At 37.7% G+C, this 16,423-nt stretch overlaps 1 protein-coding gene across 5 annotated transcripts in view; it reads right to left on the reverse strand.

Annotated features, from left to right (window-relative positions):
* sanbr (SANT and BTB domain regulator of CSR) overlaps nt 1–15,867 on the reverse strand; it is a 54,394-nt gene extending 38,527 nt beyond the window's left edge. The window contains exons 1-5 of one of the 5 annotated variants that reach the window (XM_052011930.1): nt 15,381–15,867; nt 11,397–11,562; nt 8,632–8,812; nt 6,983–7,073; nt 266–504 (exon numbers count right to left, since the gene is read on the reverse strand). In XM_052011930.1, the coding sequence (XP_051867890.1) occupies nt 266–504; nt 6,983–7,073; nt 8,632–8,812; nt 11,397–11,546 (661 nt within the window). In that variant the 5' untranslated portion in view covers nt 11,547–11,562; nt 15,381–15,867. Of the gene's footprint in view, nt 1–265; nt 505–6,982; nt 7,074–8,631; nt 8,813–11,396; nt 11,563–15,380 lie in introns of those variants that run through there. The other 4 variants (XM_052011932.1, XM_052011929.1, XM_052011931.1 and 1 more) reach the window with 4 other exon arrangements.
* Nucleotides 15,868–16,423: the final 556 nt, after the last annotated feature.

The raw sequence follows: 16,423 nt of genomic DNA on the forward strand, positions 1-16,423 counted from the left end.
ATAAATAAACCAAGCAAAACTATAAAATTCTATAAGTGTTTAAGAAATTATTAGAAGAGAACATGAAATTAACTTATGTGTGAATAGAACATGATAAAGAAGTGGACACAATTACTGTTTTATCTAATAGTATAAATGTATAACCTCGCAATTAGTATACTATAAACTACATAAAATCATTAATATTGAAGAAAGATCAGTTTAAAAACAATGACAAATTCTCCACTGTACGAGTATTCAATTAAACTGTTACTGTCACACATACCAAGCTCTGGTTGTTCAGCCTGTCCTTGATGCTTTAGTTTCTTCTTCACATAGCTCATCAACCAGGCAAAGATATGGACATCGCAGTGCACTGAGATATCTACTTCTTGCCAGCGCTGCGCATCTACAGAGAGATACTCAGCAAAGTATTTCATCTCACTGACGAGAAGATTCCGAGGACAAACAAAATCACGCTTCAAGTTTTTAGCTTCATCACAAACATGAATTACCATGTTGGGCCTATTATAAAAATAAAGAGCAAATTTGAAATAACCAGTAACAAAAATATAGTTCAATTTTCTGTGGCTTACAACTATATTGCAAAACCAAAAGTGATTAGGAATTGCTTTGTTAAATCTAAATCTTGTACGTTAATAAGAAATTATGATGTTTGATAAGTGCTTGACTAGCACTTTACTACTCATTTGATCAAATTTTTGTCCTTAAATCAAAGGATTATATTTTTATATAACTTGTCACAGCAGGCATTTGGGAGATTGTCCAGACTATCATCATTTTTATGTACACTCCCATGAATCAGGAATGAAGCTGAAGGAATTCAGTTGTGTTTAGGATCATAATTTTTAATTTTCTCGACTGGTTGTTTTCCAATAAGTATATTGGGGAAGTAGTTTATTTAGCTTTATTGCTTCAAGGTGGTGAGGCACTGATGACCACCAAGATCCATTACCGTCCACACTTCTTCACTATAAAATTCTTTTCTACAATGTGTTCACACAGCATTTTTTTTTTCTCAGCTGAAATACATATTGAATTTTTACCTTTTTAAGATGCAAATTTATATTTATGAAACAGGATGACATGGAGGAAAAACATCTTACATTACTTCTAACATTTTTTGTTAAAATAGCTGACTGTACACTTATATTTACTCACAGAATATGTCCGTTTCATATCTTAGTTACTTTCATATTTTGTTTTATCTGAAAACTTCTGGCTCAAAATCTTGCTTCTGAACTAATAATTTTGCCCATCACGTAGCTATTATTTCAAGGCAGATACAGCTATGCACATGCAAGATAAGAGAACCCAGGAAAATGCTCACCCCCACCCAGTGCCGTTTAAGCCTGTATTCCCTACTCATAACCCCACTCATTTCTCTCAACTCACTCCACTCATTGCTGACATCAGCATAAAGACAACCCTCATTTCACCACAGTTCTGCTAAACTTCAGGTTCCTTTCTAGTTATACCAAACTCCGGGATCCAAAGTGATGCCTTCGTTGTGTAATCTACCATTTTTGCATCTTCTAGAGTTTTAAAACACAAGTACCCTCCATTATTCTGATCTACAAAGTGCAACCTTCTTTCCCTTGGGCTTATGATGTGTCCTGTTCATCTGCAATAATGCAGTTCATAAGCAACTAACAAAAGCAGGTGCAAAAACATCATAGGTGTTTTGTCTGTATCAGTAACAGTAACTGCCTGAAGATCCATATTTACAAATCCCTTTACACCTACAAGATACGTCACCACTACAGCTTCACAAGATGGGCTGTGACAGTTGTATTTGTCTCAGGATAACCTGCAGACAGACACGTTCATGTAATGAAAAGCCAATAATATTTGAAAGAGGCAAGGACTCCACCCTGTGAAAAAGAGAGGCTATTTGGATAAGGCGTAGAGCTGCCAGCATGTTGGGGAATCCTTCAACTGCCAAACATGGCAATTAACACCCTTATGAGTACACAGATCTCACAGGTAACTGAATGCTTGTATGAGTAATCTTTAAATAATCAATGCATGCACCCATCCCTTCATTTGTTCACTAACTACCTTGGTGCCTGGGCCAGAGGCACCCACATGGTACCTTTCATCTACCAGCCTCCAAAATGAACTGTGTCTGGGCCAGGATAGCCCATTAGTGTATATATAGTGTATCCCTATCCCCAGCTTTGACCAAATAGGCCCACTACCTCGTGGGTATCCAAGAGGAAAAGGCTGAGGGAATAAACCCTAACAGAAAGTCCCCACTGTCCTGTGGGTTATCTTGACGAAGTATGGGATTATATGAGTAAACCCAGACAGAATATCAGGAGTGGAACTCATAGGCGGTCTGAGAGCATCTCACAGTCATTCTGGCAGCTCCTGCATCCAGACTCATCTCCAGTCATCTAGATTTTGTGTTGCCACTGGAACCAGATGTGCCTGGACGAGAGAGAGAGAGCTTGAATCTGTGCAATTTCTGTCACTATAATCCAAGTCACGTGCAAGTCATGGCATTAAGTCAGATGGTGCTGGGAGAGCATCAAAGCACCAAAGCACCATGGACTGAGGAAGGGGCTGGAAATGGTACCCCAAACGTTGCTGCTGCATTTCTTCCCTGCCCAGCTTACTCCAGCTGGGGGATTCTCCGTCTCAGCAGTCGAACGAGAGCAAAGAAGAGAATGACTTCACTCACAATTGGCACATGGAAAGTGCGTACCTTAATGTACAACTCTAATGCTGACAGACCAGAGCGAAGATGTGCTTTTGTTGGAAGGGAGATAGCTAGATATAACATTGACATTGCTGCACTGACTGAAAGTCACCCAGCAGATGAGGGGCAACTGACAGAGTGGTTGTGGTACATGTTTTTCTGGAGCAGTCGTAGTAGCGAAGAGTGTAGAGAGACAGGTATTGACTTTGCTGTCAATATTAAACCTTGGCAGTTTAACCCATCTCCCCAAGGGAATTAACAATAGGCTCATGACTTTACAATGCCCAGTAGAGGATGAACAAAATGCTCCTCTGGTCAACGTCTTTGCTCCCACAATGACAAATGATGATGAAATCAAAGAAAAATTTTATGAAGATCTGAACTCAGTGATCTCAGCTACAGAGAAATTTAGCATTCGTGTCGACTTCAATGCAAGAGCTAGAACAGACCACCAAGCCTGGAACAGCAGAGTTGGAAAGTGTAAGAGTAATGGCCTACTGCTGCTCAGACTGTGCAACATGGATGACCTAATCACAACCAATACCATCTTCCATCAACCAAGTCGCCACAAAACTTCTTGGATGCATCCAGGCTCTAAGCACTGGCATCTCATGGACAATGTTATTGTTAGGAAAAAAAAAGACTAGCAAGACATGGGAGTGACTAATGCCATGTGTGGTGCAAATTGCTGGACATATCACAGGCTCATTATCTCCAAACTCAATCTCCACATCTAGACTAAGAGGCATCCCCAAGGCACAAGATCTGCTAAACAACTCAATATAAACAAACTCAAGGACAATACAGTGAAGCAAGAGTTTGTAGCAGAGCTTGACAACCAGCTAGCTAATCTGAACCTCAGTCCAAATGATGCAGAGGATGACTGGGCCCTACTCAGGGACATTATATTCAGAACTGCCTATGGAAAGCTTGAACCAAAGACACAACAAGACTGGTTTGATGAAAATAAGGAGGAAATCAGGTCTCTGCTTGACAGAATCATTACAGGTACATTTTCACATCGTAGGAGTTGGCAGTGGGAGGATGAAGCAGAAACATTCTTTACAGCAGAAATGAAGATGATAATCGAAACATTTCTTTATTACTTTTCAGATTTTGCTTTAAGTATCCCTGGGCAATTAGTTCCATTTGTACAAAGTACTGCAATGGAGGTGATAATCCATACTATGTGAAATCATGCAGACAGATGGTCTGCAGTTGCCTTTGGAACTACCAGCGATCAGCAGCTTGCCCCTTGAAAGTCTCAGATTTTGTTTGTGCACAATTAAATGCAGAAGTCCATGAGATTATATTTGCTAGCCTTCAATCTATTGATAACCATTTTAGAATCTATGGAATTTTGGAAGATAAATCAGTACAGATTTCCACTATCTATATTGCTACCTCTTTCAAACCCTAATATTCAGGTCATCAGGTCTTGGGGATTTATCACCTGTTAGTCTCATTAATTTTTTTTTACACTAATTGTTAATTTCTTTCAGTTCCTCATTCATTCCAGATCTGTTGTACTCCATTATTTCCAAGAGATTTTCTCTATTTTCTGTGAAGACAGAGGCAAAATATTTGTTTAATTTCTCTGCCATGGTCTTATTCCCCAATGTAATCTCTCTTCTGTAAGGAATCCACATTCACTTTAGTTAATCTTTTTACCTATCTAAGGCACGGTAGTGTAGCGCTTTACAGCACCAGTGACCTGGATTCAATTCCGGCCACTGTCTGTAAGGAGTTTGTACGTTCTCCCCATGTCTGCGTGGGTTTCCTCCCACATTCCAGACGTATGGGTTAGGAAGTTGTGGGCATGCTATGTTGGTGCCGGAAGCGTGGCAACACTTGTGGGCTGCCCCCAGAACACTCTATGCAAAAAGATGCATTTCACTGTGTTTCAATGTACATGTGACTAATAAAGATATCTCATCTCATCTCAGAGCATACCAGAAAGATCCTACATACATTTCTAAAAAGGATACCTTTTCCAACATTCGTAGAAGTGTCCAAAATAAGCCCCGCAAGATGCAGGATCTGTGACTCAGTAATAGGGCATATGAGATACAGTGTGATAATGATCAGAAAGTCTCTAAAAATTTCTATGCTGCTCTAAGATCTGTATATGGTCCTCAACCATCTGGTGGCTCACCTCTACTAAGCGCAGATGGACAGGCACTCATCACCGAAAAGAAAAAGATCCTAGAGAGAAAGGCTAAGTATTTCAAATCTGATCTAAACTACGATTAGTGATGAAGCAATAGATGCATGCCACAACATCCAACAAAACTCACTCTTGCTGACCCCCAGCAACTGACCTGTTTCTTGCAGAAGCTCAAAAGTCAGTGTCACAACTATTATATGGAAAAGCTCCAGGAGCAGATGCTTTACCAGCAGAAGTCTTCAAAGAAGGGGGCCCACTGTTGATTGAGAGACTGATAGAGCTACTTCAGGTACTATGGAACAAGGACAAAGCAACTCAGGACTTCAAGGATGCTTCAATTATACACCTATACAAGCACAAGGGGAACCATCAACTCTGAGATAATTACAGAGGAATCTCTTTACTCTCAAATCCTTGATAAAGTCTTGTTAAACATACTGACTACTCACCCTGAGGGAGGCTTACATCCAGAAAGCCAATGTGGTTTCCATGAAGCGCGTGGAACGGTAGACATGATCTTCGCAGCAAGACAACCCCAAGAGAAGTGCCAAGAACAGAACTGCAGCTTGTTCACCACCTTTGTCGATCTCACTAAAACTTTTGACACTGTTTGTTGAGGGCCTGAGACCATGGCAAAGTACGGTTGCCCCAAAAAGTTCATCAAAATTGTCTGACAACTCCATTACAGTGTGATGGCCAGAATAATGGATGACAGAGTGTCTTCAGACCTATTCCCAGTCACCAATGGTCTGAAACATGGACGTGTGCTTTCCCTGCACCATTTAGTACAATGTCCTCTGCAATGCTGTCTAGTGCCTACGCTGATAAAGAAGATGGAATCAACCTTGGACACAGGACTTATGGTGCCTTTTTAACCCAAGGAGACTCACAGCTAAAACCAAAGTACGAGAAACCACTTTAAGGGACGACTTCTTTGCTGATGACTGTGCGATCAATGCAAGCTCATAAGCTGATACGCAGCAAAGCTTGGACAAATTGGACAGCGCCTGTGGCAACTTTGGCCTCACAGTCAGCACAAAGAAAACAGAAATTATGCAACAACCTGCACCAAACATGCCATACACAGAACCAAACATCCTTGTGAACAGTGGTGGACAAATTCACATACTTCAGCAGCACTTTCTCAAGATCAATCAACGCTGATAAAGAAGTCAATAATAGTATAACAAAAGCCAGCTCTGCTTTTGGAAGACTGTGGGAACAAAGAGGAATCAGCCTGCAGACAAAGTGAAGATGTATTGTGCTGTTGTCATACCCACTTTACTCTATGCTTGTGAGGCATGGAGAGTGTATAGCAGACATGCCAGACAGCTCAATCAATTCTACATGACCTGTCTGCGCAGAATACTCCACATCAAGTGGCAAGACAAGATTCCTGAAACACAGATTCTGTCCTAAATAAACCTGCCCAGCATTTACACATTGCTGAAAGAATCACAGATCAGGTGGGTAGTACATGTCAGAAGAATGTCTGATAACAGGATACCAAAGCAGCTACTTTATGGAGAACTGACTGTGGGAAAACGATTATATGGTGGACGGAAAAAGAAATTCAAAGACTCTCTTAGAACATCTCTGAAGAGCTTCAACATTGACACATACCACTGGGAACAACAAGCATTGGATCATCCTGTTTGGCGTACCCACATTAAAAGCTTTCCTCGCTCATATGAGGAAACTAGAATGGAGGAAGCAAAGAGGAAAAGAAAATCTCCCGAAAATCAAGAACCACTAATGCTACAGCATCCTTACACCTCTGTCACCTGTGTGAAAGGAACTTTGGAGCCCAGATTGGTCTAATCATCCATCTCCATTACATCACAATACTATCGGCTAGATATCATGGTGTTACTCGAGAACATAACTAGAAGTAATGGTGTTACTCCTTTCTAATTATTGTATTTTTTTTTAAATTCACACATATACCAACATGGGCCTAAAGCATGTAAATCTATCCACTCACTTCAAATGTCTGATTATGCTTGTTTCTGTTAAGAATTTTTTTTTAAAATGTAGGTATTATCCATCATTATGTCTCAATGAATGATTACTTCCCTTTACAGATATGGATATACTTCATTGTTACCTACCCTTGGCTTTCATCCAGTTTATCTTCACCTTTATCCGTTGAACCATTTTCTTTTAGAGTGCAATTTCTTCCTGAAGACAAAGTAATTCGTCCTTGAATATTTAAAAATATTGAAACTACAAAGTTGGCAGAGTGAACCAAAGTTCATTGCACCAAATCAGATAACCAAATGCAAATCAGATAAACAAGCAAATTTCCCTCATTAATTAAAATAAGTTTTGAGAATCAAGAATATATGTTGCAAGTCATCAATGACTTTCCAGCTGATCAATAACTCAATACTATCACTACATTCAACTTTGATTGCAGGGAATAAGGAAGTTTTATTATATATGGGCAGGGGCTGGTGGGGGTGTGGAGAAAACAGCAGATGGAAATCAAAATCCTAAAATTCTGAGCTCCGGTAGGGTGTGAAGAAAGAATTACCTCTTCCCCAGATGTGAGCAGCATTGAATTAGGCTGAACTAGAATTTCTAGGCCCTCAAGTAGTTAGCTCATTGATTCTTGAAGGCAATGCTGGAGAAAGTCTGTTACTCAGCTGCCCAAAGGATACCGAGTTATATTAAAACTATTGATTTTAGTTTGTAAGTCTTCAAAACTGAAGCATTCACTGTGTCATTTTTTTTATAACTTATGTTTAATGTATGTTTTTCTTGTGAATGTTGTGTACCTGATACTGCTGCAACTAGGTTTTTCACTGTACCTGTGCATACACGTACTTGTGCGTTTGACAATAAACTAGACTTTGACGGTAGTTATTTGCGGATAAACATCAGTCAAGTTTATAGGAAATTTAATGGAGTTTTTTTTTAATCCTTCCACGGGGTACGGATATTGCTGGCAACACCAGCACTTATTGCCCATTCCTACTGACCCTTCAGCTGAATAGCCTGCTAGGTCATTTATGAGGGCAGTTAGGATTCAATTACATAGCAGTGGGTCTGGAGCCAGGTAGGTCAGACTGGATAAATATGACGGAGTTATTACCCTGAAAGAACTCAGTGAAACAGCTGCATTTTTACAACAATCACCATAGATTTTATTCCAGATTATTTAATTGATGGAATTCAAAATTCCATAGCTGCTCTGACTACCATACCCTGAAATTATATGGAGGTAATGATAATAGTAGGTAAAAAAAAATCTGGTAGGAGGGTCTGTAATCAGACAATAGCAATTTGAGATAATTGTCAATAATCCATGGGAGAAATTATAAGAGTATTAATGTAACAAGTTGTCATGGTCTGGTTTGCAACATCTGATGGGGTTGCAGAATAATATTCAGAAGTTACAAGGGAAATTCTATATATAATTAAAAAGGGAGAATTTGCAGAGCTAGATTGATAATTATTTCAAAGAGTCAACAGAGACAGAAATGGCTGAATGGCTTCTTTCTGTGCTCTATGGTTCTATGTAGTTTGTAGGCACTACTCAGCAAGCCATGAACTATAAAAGTGAATGTTCATGTTTTTCAGCAAAATAATTAATAAAAATGAATCAATACCCTTTGATATTCAAATAAGTGTTCCAAATGTTCAACCTCTTCAACAATTTTGTTTATTTGAAGTAATATAATATCTATAAAGTATCAGTTAATGAAAAAATACCTTCAAATATTAAAAAAATAAACTCCTTGCAGACATAACTAACCTGATATGGAAGTGCTATTCTGCACTACAGATAATCTAGATTTTTCATCATCTTCATTGTCCAAAAACGATGATTTAATATATGTGGCCAATGATTTAGATGGACTCCCTTCACACTTGTTTTCATCACAAATATGGGGCATGATTCCATTGCTTCTTAGCTCTTCAAATCTCTTGGCACACTGCAAATAATTTAAAGCTTGGCTTTAATAATAAATTGTAGCCATTTCAGTGCATTCCTAGTAGCAACTCATTTTCTACCCTCAGAAAATCTAAATTCATTTGATGATTTTAAAGTAGATCATTTGCCCAACCATTCTGAATAAATGATTATTCTTCACATTAGCACATATACAATCTTACATGCCCATGCTTTCCATATTTCCCTGTATAACCATTTCCCTTAATCACCTAAACCATTCTTAACAACTGATACAGTCTTTGCTTAAATCACTAACCTAATCAGTGCATTGCAAAACATCACAAGCCAGTCAAAATATAACTTCTGTTCTCTGTCTCAAATCTCCCTTTCTCAATATTATAAAAGTGTCCTCAGGTTCTAAATCTTTCAAATCCTTGGAAATTGTTATTATTCATCCCAACCCTTCATAATTTTAACATACATGTTTCAAATCACACCCTCCTTACCAATTCTTCTCTAATATTTATTATAATCATTCACATTGTTTTTTTTAAATTAATTCAGATATTCTCCTCCCTAATGCAAAATGCTTTCTGTGTTGGGCACCCCCACCAATTTCCATTTACTTTCCATACACTCATTAATCTTGCATCAAAAGTCCTACCCCATATTTAGCAATACCCTATTGTCTGTTCCCTTTTTGATGGCATCCATCTAAGCTGAATCTTTGTAATATCTTTTAATGACTTATTCAAATTAAAAATTAACTAAATATATCAAGTTTTGCCTTGTTTTAACTCATTCTCTCAATATTGCTTTTGGGAATATCTCTATCCATGTATACAGTATATATTCACACATTTTACGAATTATATTTCCTTTTCCCTGTTCCCTTTTCCTAGAGCCAGTCAAATATTTGGTTATCAAAATCTCTCTGCTCATTTATTCATAGTTAATTCCCTGGTCAGTTCACAAATTACCTCTTCTTGGTGGATCTCCAACAAAATTGAACTCAGAACCTCTCATGCACACTATTCCTCTTAACAGAACAGATAAATTCTTTTTCACCAATATGACCTTCCTACCCCTGAAAGAATTAAGACTTGGAACTTCCTAGCAATTTGTCCTTACAATACCATGGAATTAGGATGCAATGCAATTTCAAAACAGAGGAAACTTGTGTGCTATTGACATGTTTGGCTAGAATTTCCTAGTCATTTCCACCAGTCCTTTCAACACTTTTTCCCAGATTCTTTATAAGACTACCCATAGTCCCCATCAACAAAGGATTCAATTAAATATCTTTTACTTATTTAGGCTAACAATGCGTGTATGTTTACAAACCATTTTAGCCCCCATGCACAGGTGTCCTTCTGGATTTATGATCTCTCCAATGATCTTGGAAATGATTATGCCCACAGGAGACTCTAGTTTTCCAAAAAACTATCTAAAAATCTACAATTTCAGCGTTACATTTTTAAAAACAATTTGTAGTGGTTAGATATGTATGTTCACATCCAAAACAATATAGCCATTCAGAGTGCATGTAATTTTAGAGTATTGAACATATAAATCACCATAGCAGGGTTTAGGTCTCAATGATCACCATTCAAAAATATATGCAGGAGGTCAAAGGTGATGAGACAATCAGGTTGTTCTTCATTAAAACACTGAACTGTTTAGCAAAAATACTAGAAAATCCAATCAACATGCAAGAAATATACCCCAGGACTTACACTGCTGACATAAGTCAAGATAAATGACATAAACTCCAATCTTATAAATGACATATTTGAAAATCAATATAAAAGTCTGAGCAAAATGCATCTGAATGATAAATGCTCTTGATTACTTTCCAATGTGTTCTATAAACCAGTTCACATTTTTAATTCCCATTGTTAATGCAGCAACTTATATTCTCACATTACACTATTTCTGAAATATCAACATTAATTTTCCTGTATTTGTGAATTAAGAATTTTTCAAAACCACTCCATCAGATTTAATTGTTACTTAGTTAAAGATTTAGCTGCAGCACTTTTCAGTAAAAAAGTGATTACTCAGTATGATAATTACCAGAACTTAATCCAAATCTCCTCTATTCCACGATAGTGACATTATGTTCATAATGAACAGTTAGAATAATCATCTGCACAACACTTTATAGTGATTATTGGTAAAGTTAGAAAAATAACCCATTCAATACTGGTGCAGTTTTATTGCTGATATGAAGAAAACCTTTCAAGAAATTGAATGGGTCTCAAACTAACAAATAATGTTTGGCTTAAAAAGAAATCATTAAAAAAAGAATATGTTAATAAACTACTTTGTTAGTTGGGTGTTAAAAAGATATTTTATAAATATGGAAAAATATTAAATTAATTTAAAATTCATTACTTAAAGATTTATAATTTTTAGAATAAACAATGATTTTGCCAGGAAGGAAATTTCTGATGTGATATTTCTGACAAACCAGTCTTACAGACTACTAGCCTTTGAGCTCAACAGACAATGTTCCCAACAATAAAGTGGCTTACTGATTAATGTAACATTACTCTTGAATGGAAAAGTAGAAATGAGAATTGTTCTTAAACCTCAAAAGGCAAAACAGTAACTTTCAATACCTGTTTGGCTGTGACTCCTGGTATGAGTCTAGCTACTCTTTCCCAGTTGATAGGCTGGGCTACTCCTAACATAGAGCGGAGAATCATATCCAGCACCAATCCTTGCTTCTCATAAAGAAATGGGGCATTTACTGAACACGCGTGACTCATCTTGTTTTCTACTAAACTGAGAAAAAGTTGCAATTTAGTTAAAAATATTTATGTACTGCAAGTAGCATCACTAGTTATTGCAGGTATACCCAGGTCAGATATTTTGGATTTGCATTTTTAGTTAATTTAGCATAGCCAGTTACATATATATGGAAACAGTTGTTAGATCATTGGGTACTGCACAGAATTAAAATTTATTTTGTTGGGTTCAATTTTATTTGCATTTTACAGAGTGCTAATAATATTCTAAACATACATGGGAGGAACAGAAAGTAAGCCATTGTAGTTTGAAAACCTAACAACAGTATACTGGACGCATAGCAAGGGAGCAATTGATCAAGAAAGGTATTCAAATTCCATCATTGAAGGTGGCTGGGGAATTTAAATTCAAATAAGTAAATTTTGGAATAAGCTAGCACTGGTAATGGTGACAATTTTCTGGGAAGGAAATCTGATATCCACATTCAGTTTGACCTATAATACATTTCCAGACCCAGAGCAATATAACCACCTCCAAAATGGTCTAGCATGCCAATCAGTTCAAGGGGCATTTAGGGATAGATAATAAATGCTGGCAGATATATAAATAAGTTAAATTCTGGATACAAGGATTTTTAATATCGTAGAATCATACAGCACGGAAACAGGCCCTTCAGCCCAACTAGTCCATGCCAACCAAGATGCTCGTCTAAGCTAGCTGCTTTTGCCCACATTTGGTCCATATCCTTTTAAACCTTTCCTATCTATGTAACCTTTCCTATCCCAATTGGGAACATAATTAAAGAAAGAGATTCAAAGTGGTGAAAATTCCTATCAACAAATAACACATTTCCTTCCTAGGGTAAAATTCCCAACACATAAACAAGTCAATAAACAAGTGTAACAAGTAAATAACAAATTCCTTTGTAATTAATTTGACGTTGGCTAAACTTCTCAAAAGGCAGCCGAGAAGGGGACTTGCCATGGTGCAACCCAAATTTGCCCTCCATTATTACCATAACCATAATTTAGTTTACCAGTGCCCATTATTCTTGTTTCTCAAGTGCAGTCCCTTGGTTGTCTGAGTATTATTGGCTCCCTCATTCATGATATAATCCAACAAAGCATCCATATTGACATCGCTGGCAAACAACAACAGATCAGTTATACACAACTCTGTTGCCAATACATAATGCACTCATGATCAATTACAAAACAAACTAGAGATTACTAACCTCTCTGACCAAACTGTGCTGTTGTGAGATTAGGATAGCTGTATTTGAACAAAAATGACGATAAAGTGCTGGAATTTTAAATTGTTATTCAAAGTTTAAAATCCATTCTTAGTTTTAATAGAATTTAAAAATTATAATCCATGGAACTATAATAATAATTTAAAATGTTTAATAAATATTTTAACACTTTTAATAAAATATTAGTAATTCCCAAACCAGAGTTATTCTCTATTCTCCCCATCAACTCCCTCATAATTTTACAAATCATTTTAATTCCTCTTTGACCTTTGCTCCTATGGAAATAACGAGTGGGTGTTGACTATTAGTAGATGTTTCAAAAGGCATTTGATAAAAAATCATGCAATAGATCTAAAGAGAAAATGTAAGTGTGTGGTATTAAAGGGACTGGTAACTTGTGTATATTGATTAGGCAAGGGACAGGACCTGAGAGTAATAGCAAAAAGTTGTTTTTCTTATTGGAAACATGGACAATACCCCAGAATTGGTAAAGTGACTGTTGCTTTTCTAATTCCATTTTAGTGATCTGGACTTGGACACTAGAAAGACAATTCTAAAGTTTGCAAATGATTCAAATCTTGGTAGCAATAATAATGAAAATTTTGCAAGAAATATTATACCATAGACAGATGAAATGGGCAAACCCATTGCAGGTGCAATTCAATACACTTAAGTGAAGCAATTTGGGAGAAACAATGTGGAAATTTTTTGAGGTAATGCAAGAGCAGGAGGGCCTGAGGGAGCAAATTCAGATTCTTGAAGGTGACAAGAAAAGTTTATTGGAAGTTTAAAAAAAAAGCATATGAAATATTTGGTGTTTTAGGGAAGAAGCACAGGAAATAAAAATGTCATGTTAAAACAATGATATACCAGCCTGGGAGGGAGTGCAGCACAAATTTTCAAAATGATAGACAAACCTCAAGAGTCAAAATACAAGTCTATACAAAATAGGGATGCATTCCTTGGAATTTAAAAGTTTCCAAAATGCTGGTGATTCTGAGGAAAAGTAGCTATTTCTGCTAATTGCGTAGTCTAAGATTTGAGGCCATTACCTAAAAATTAGTCAGGCCTTTAAAGAACAAAAGATGAGGGGCAATTTTACATGCAGAAGGTGTTACAACTTTCAAAAAAAAATGATAGGTCAGTTTCTTTTTAATTCAAATTTGAGATTGGTGAATTTTTGCTAACCAGAAGTAATGAAGGAATATGGAGGAAAGGGCATAGATTGGCATGATCTCACTGAAAGGTGGAACAGCTCAAGAGACTAGTTAGTGTATTCCTGTTCCTTTGTTCACAAATCACCCATCAGAACATTGTCAAAGTAGTATACACTTTGACTATGGTCTGACCAGTGATATGTAAAAGATTAGGGGGACACCTAAAGTATGTTTTGACAGAGAAAGTAGGGAAAAATATTTTTCTTTGGCAGAGTTAATAAATAAGTCAAATGATTTTAAAGATTTACAAGAAAACTCAAAATGAAAAATTCTTTTTGATGAAGGGTAGTTATGTTTGGCGATGCACCAAATCAGATAAAGGAAGAAATTTGAAAAGGCAATTGGATGTGTCCTTGGTTAGAACTAATTTGCAGGATTATAGGCGGTGGGACTAAATTGAAAACCTTTTAAAGAATTGGCACAGCCATAAACTGCACTGTTGGATTACACAGTTCTCTATCAAGACTTTCCTGTTTCTCTAATAGATTTTTAAATTACAAATGGTTAAGCTTTGCCAACATGTCATTATTTTTAAGTAAATATCAATTTATAATATTCAAAACTGCTGCAATATGCTGCAACACAAAATGGGGAAAGTTATTATAGCCTAAATATTGTTTAAAGGTTCTAAAGTTTGATTTACTGCACGTTATTTTATGTGATCACTGGACTACAACCCTGAAAGAAATCTGTACTCTTCAGATTCTGGCCTTTTTGTTATGCCTGATTTTAAATCTCTCGATAATTGACTTCAGTTGCCAAGATCCTAAGCCCTTCCAAAACCTCTACACCTCTTTTCCTTCCGTTAAAACACATCCTTTTGACTAAGCTTTGGTAATTTGTCTTAAGTGTCTAAAGATGGCTCGTCCAATTTTGATTAATAACATCTTTTGAAGCACCTTGGAATATACTACCAGTTTGAAGGTATTTTATAAATAAAAATTATGATGTCCTTCAGAGGTGAAAAACCTACTATTCCTCATCAGGTCTGCCTGGATGTGACTTCAGTCCCACTTCAACGTGGTCAACTATCCTCTGACGCAATCTACAAGTCAATCTATTATATCAAGAATCTAGGAATAGCGATACATTCTGAGCACATCCCAGAAAAAATAACAAAATATGTGATCTTCCCTGTACTTTCCTGTTACAATATAAAACAAGAGATCGAATAGATCTCTAGTTGTAAATTTGCTTAAACGGGGGCTAAAGAACAGTAAAATGGGATTAGAATTTCCTGTTCTCAGAAACCCTTGCTCGGGGATTACATGCACACTAAAATCCCATTTTAATCTCGTGCTTTAATTACACGGTCATGTATATTTTGGTGTTCTACAAACATATGGGCCACGAAAATCATGAAACATTGGCATATTTACACTAACCCGAGCTACAGCCGGTAGACGGTAGAACTGCAGGACTGCACTCTCAGAGGGGCTGACACTCTTTCAATAGGATTTAAACTCGGAGTCTGAATGCTGTGGTTCCATTGAGCCTCTTTACAGACGGCGGCGGATGAGTGATAACACAGAATTTAAACTTGAATGGTACAACCCAATTCAACTCAAAACTACTTGTTCAGCACAGCCGGTATTTGACCAAACGACATCGTGTCCTTCACCTCAGCGGCAGCAACTCAAAGCAGCGGCTGTGAAGCCAGTCACTGGATTTCTCCCCGTCCTTTCTGCTCGAACTGCAGTAAATACGCCGGCTACAGACCGCCGCCACACTGCATCTTCTTGTTGTCAATGCTGTCTCTTTAACAGTTTTTTTAAACAAGAGGCATATCTTCCTCGTACTGCTGCCCAGTTCCAGCCATTGCCCCCACAATGCCCGCACCAAACATGGATCAGAACAACCGCCCAACCGAACAAGCGCAGGAGGGGGCAACTCGCCTTTTCTGATTGACATCCCGATCAACCAATCAAAGGCAAGGTTAACCCTGGCAACGGGGGAAGACACTGCGAACAGGAGCCAAGGTTGGTCCAATTGGCGCACGGGACGTGGGCGGGTCTTGTGGGCTGGCGGTCGATTGGGGGCGAAGGCGGTTTTACGTGTCGCAGTATTTAGCTTCCCCCTCCTCCTCCTCTCGCCGGCTCTGCGGACCGGAGCCGCAGTGCAGTAAGGCCGGCGTCCGGGTAACTAGGCAACCGCACTGTTCGTCGGTGAGAGGAGCTCAATGCGGAAAGAGGCTGCGATTATAAAGGGATTTCCAATCAATCGTTCTGTTTAAGGGGGGAAAAGTCCGCACTCAGAATCTATCTGTAGAAAGTTCTCAAAGTATACTGGTCAGCCACTATTGTTAAGGAGTAAACAGGTAAAAGACTTTAAACGCCCTTCAGTGCATCTCCGAGTTTTGGGGAATCTCTTAACCGAACTGTGTAAGGAAGCGCTTGGGGTTGTAAATAACTCGGCCAGATGTGAATCG

The sequence above is a fragment of the Pristis pectinata genome, chromosome 3 (genome assembly GCF_009764475.1).
Source record: "Pristis pectinata isolate sPriPec2 chromosome 3, sPriPec2.1.pri, whole genome shotgun sequence".
NCBI lineage: Eukaryota > Metazoa > Chordata > Chondrichthyes > Rhinopristiformes > Pristidae > Pristis > Pristis pectinata.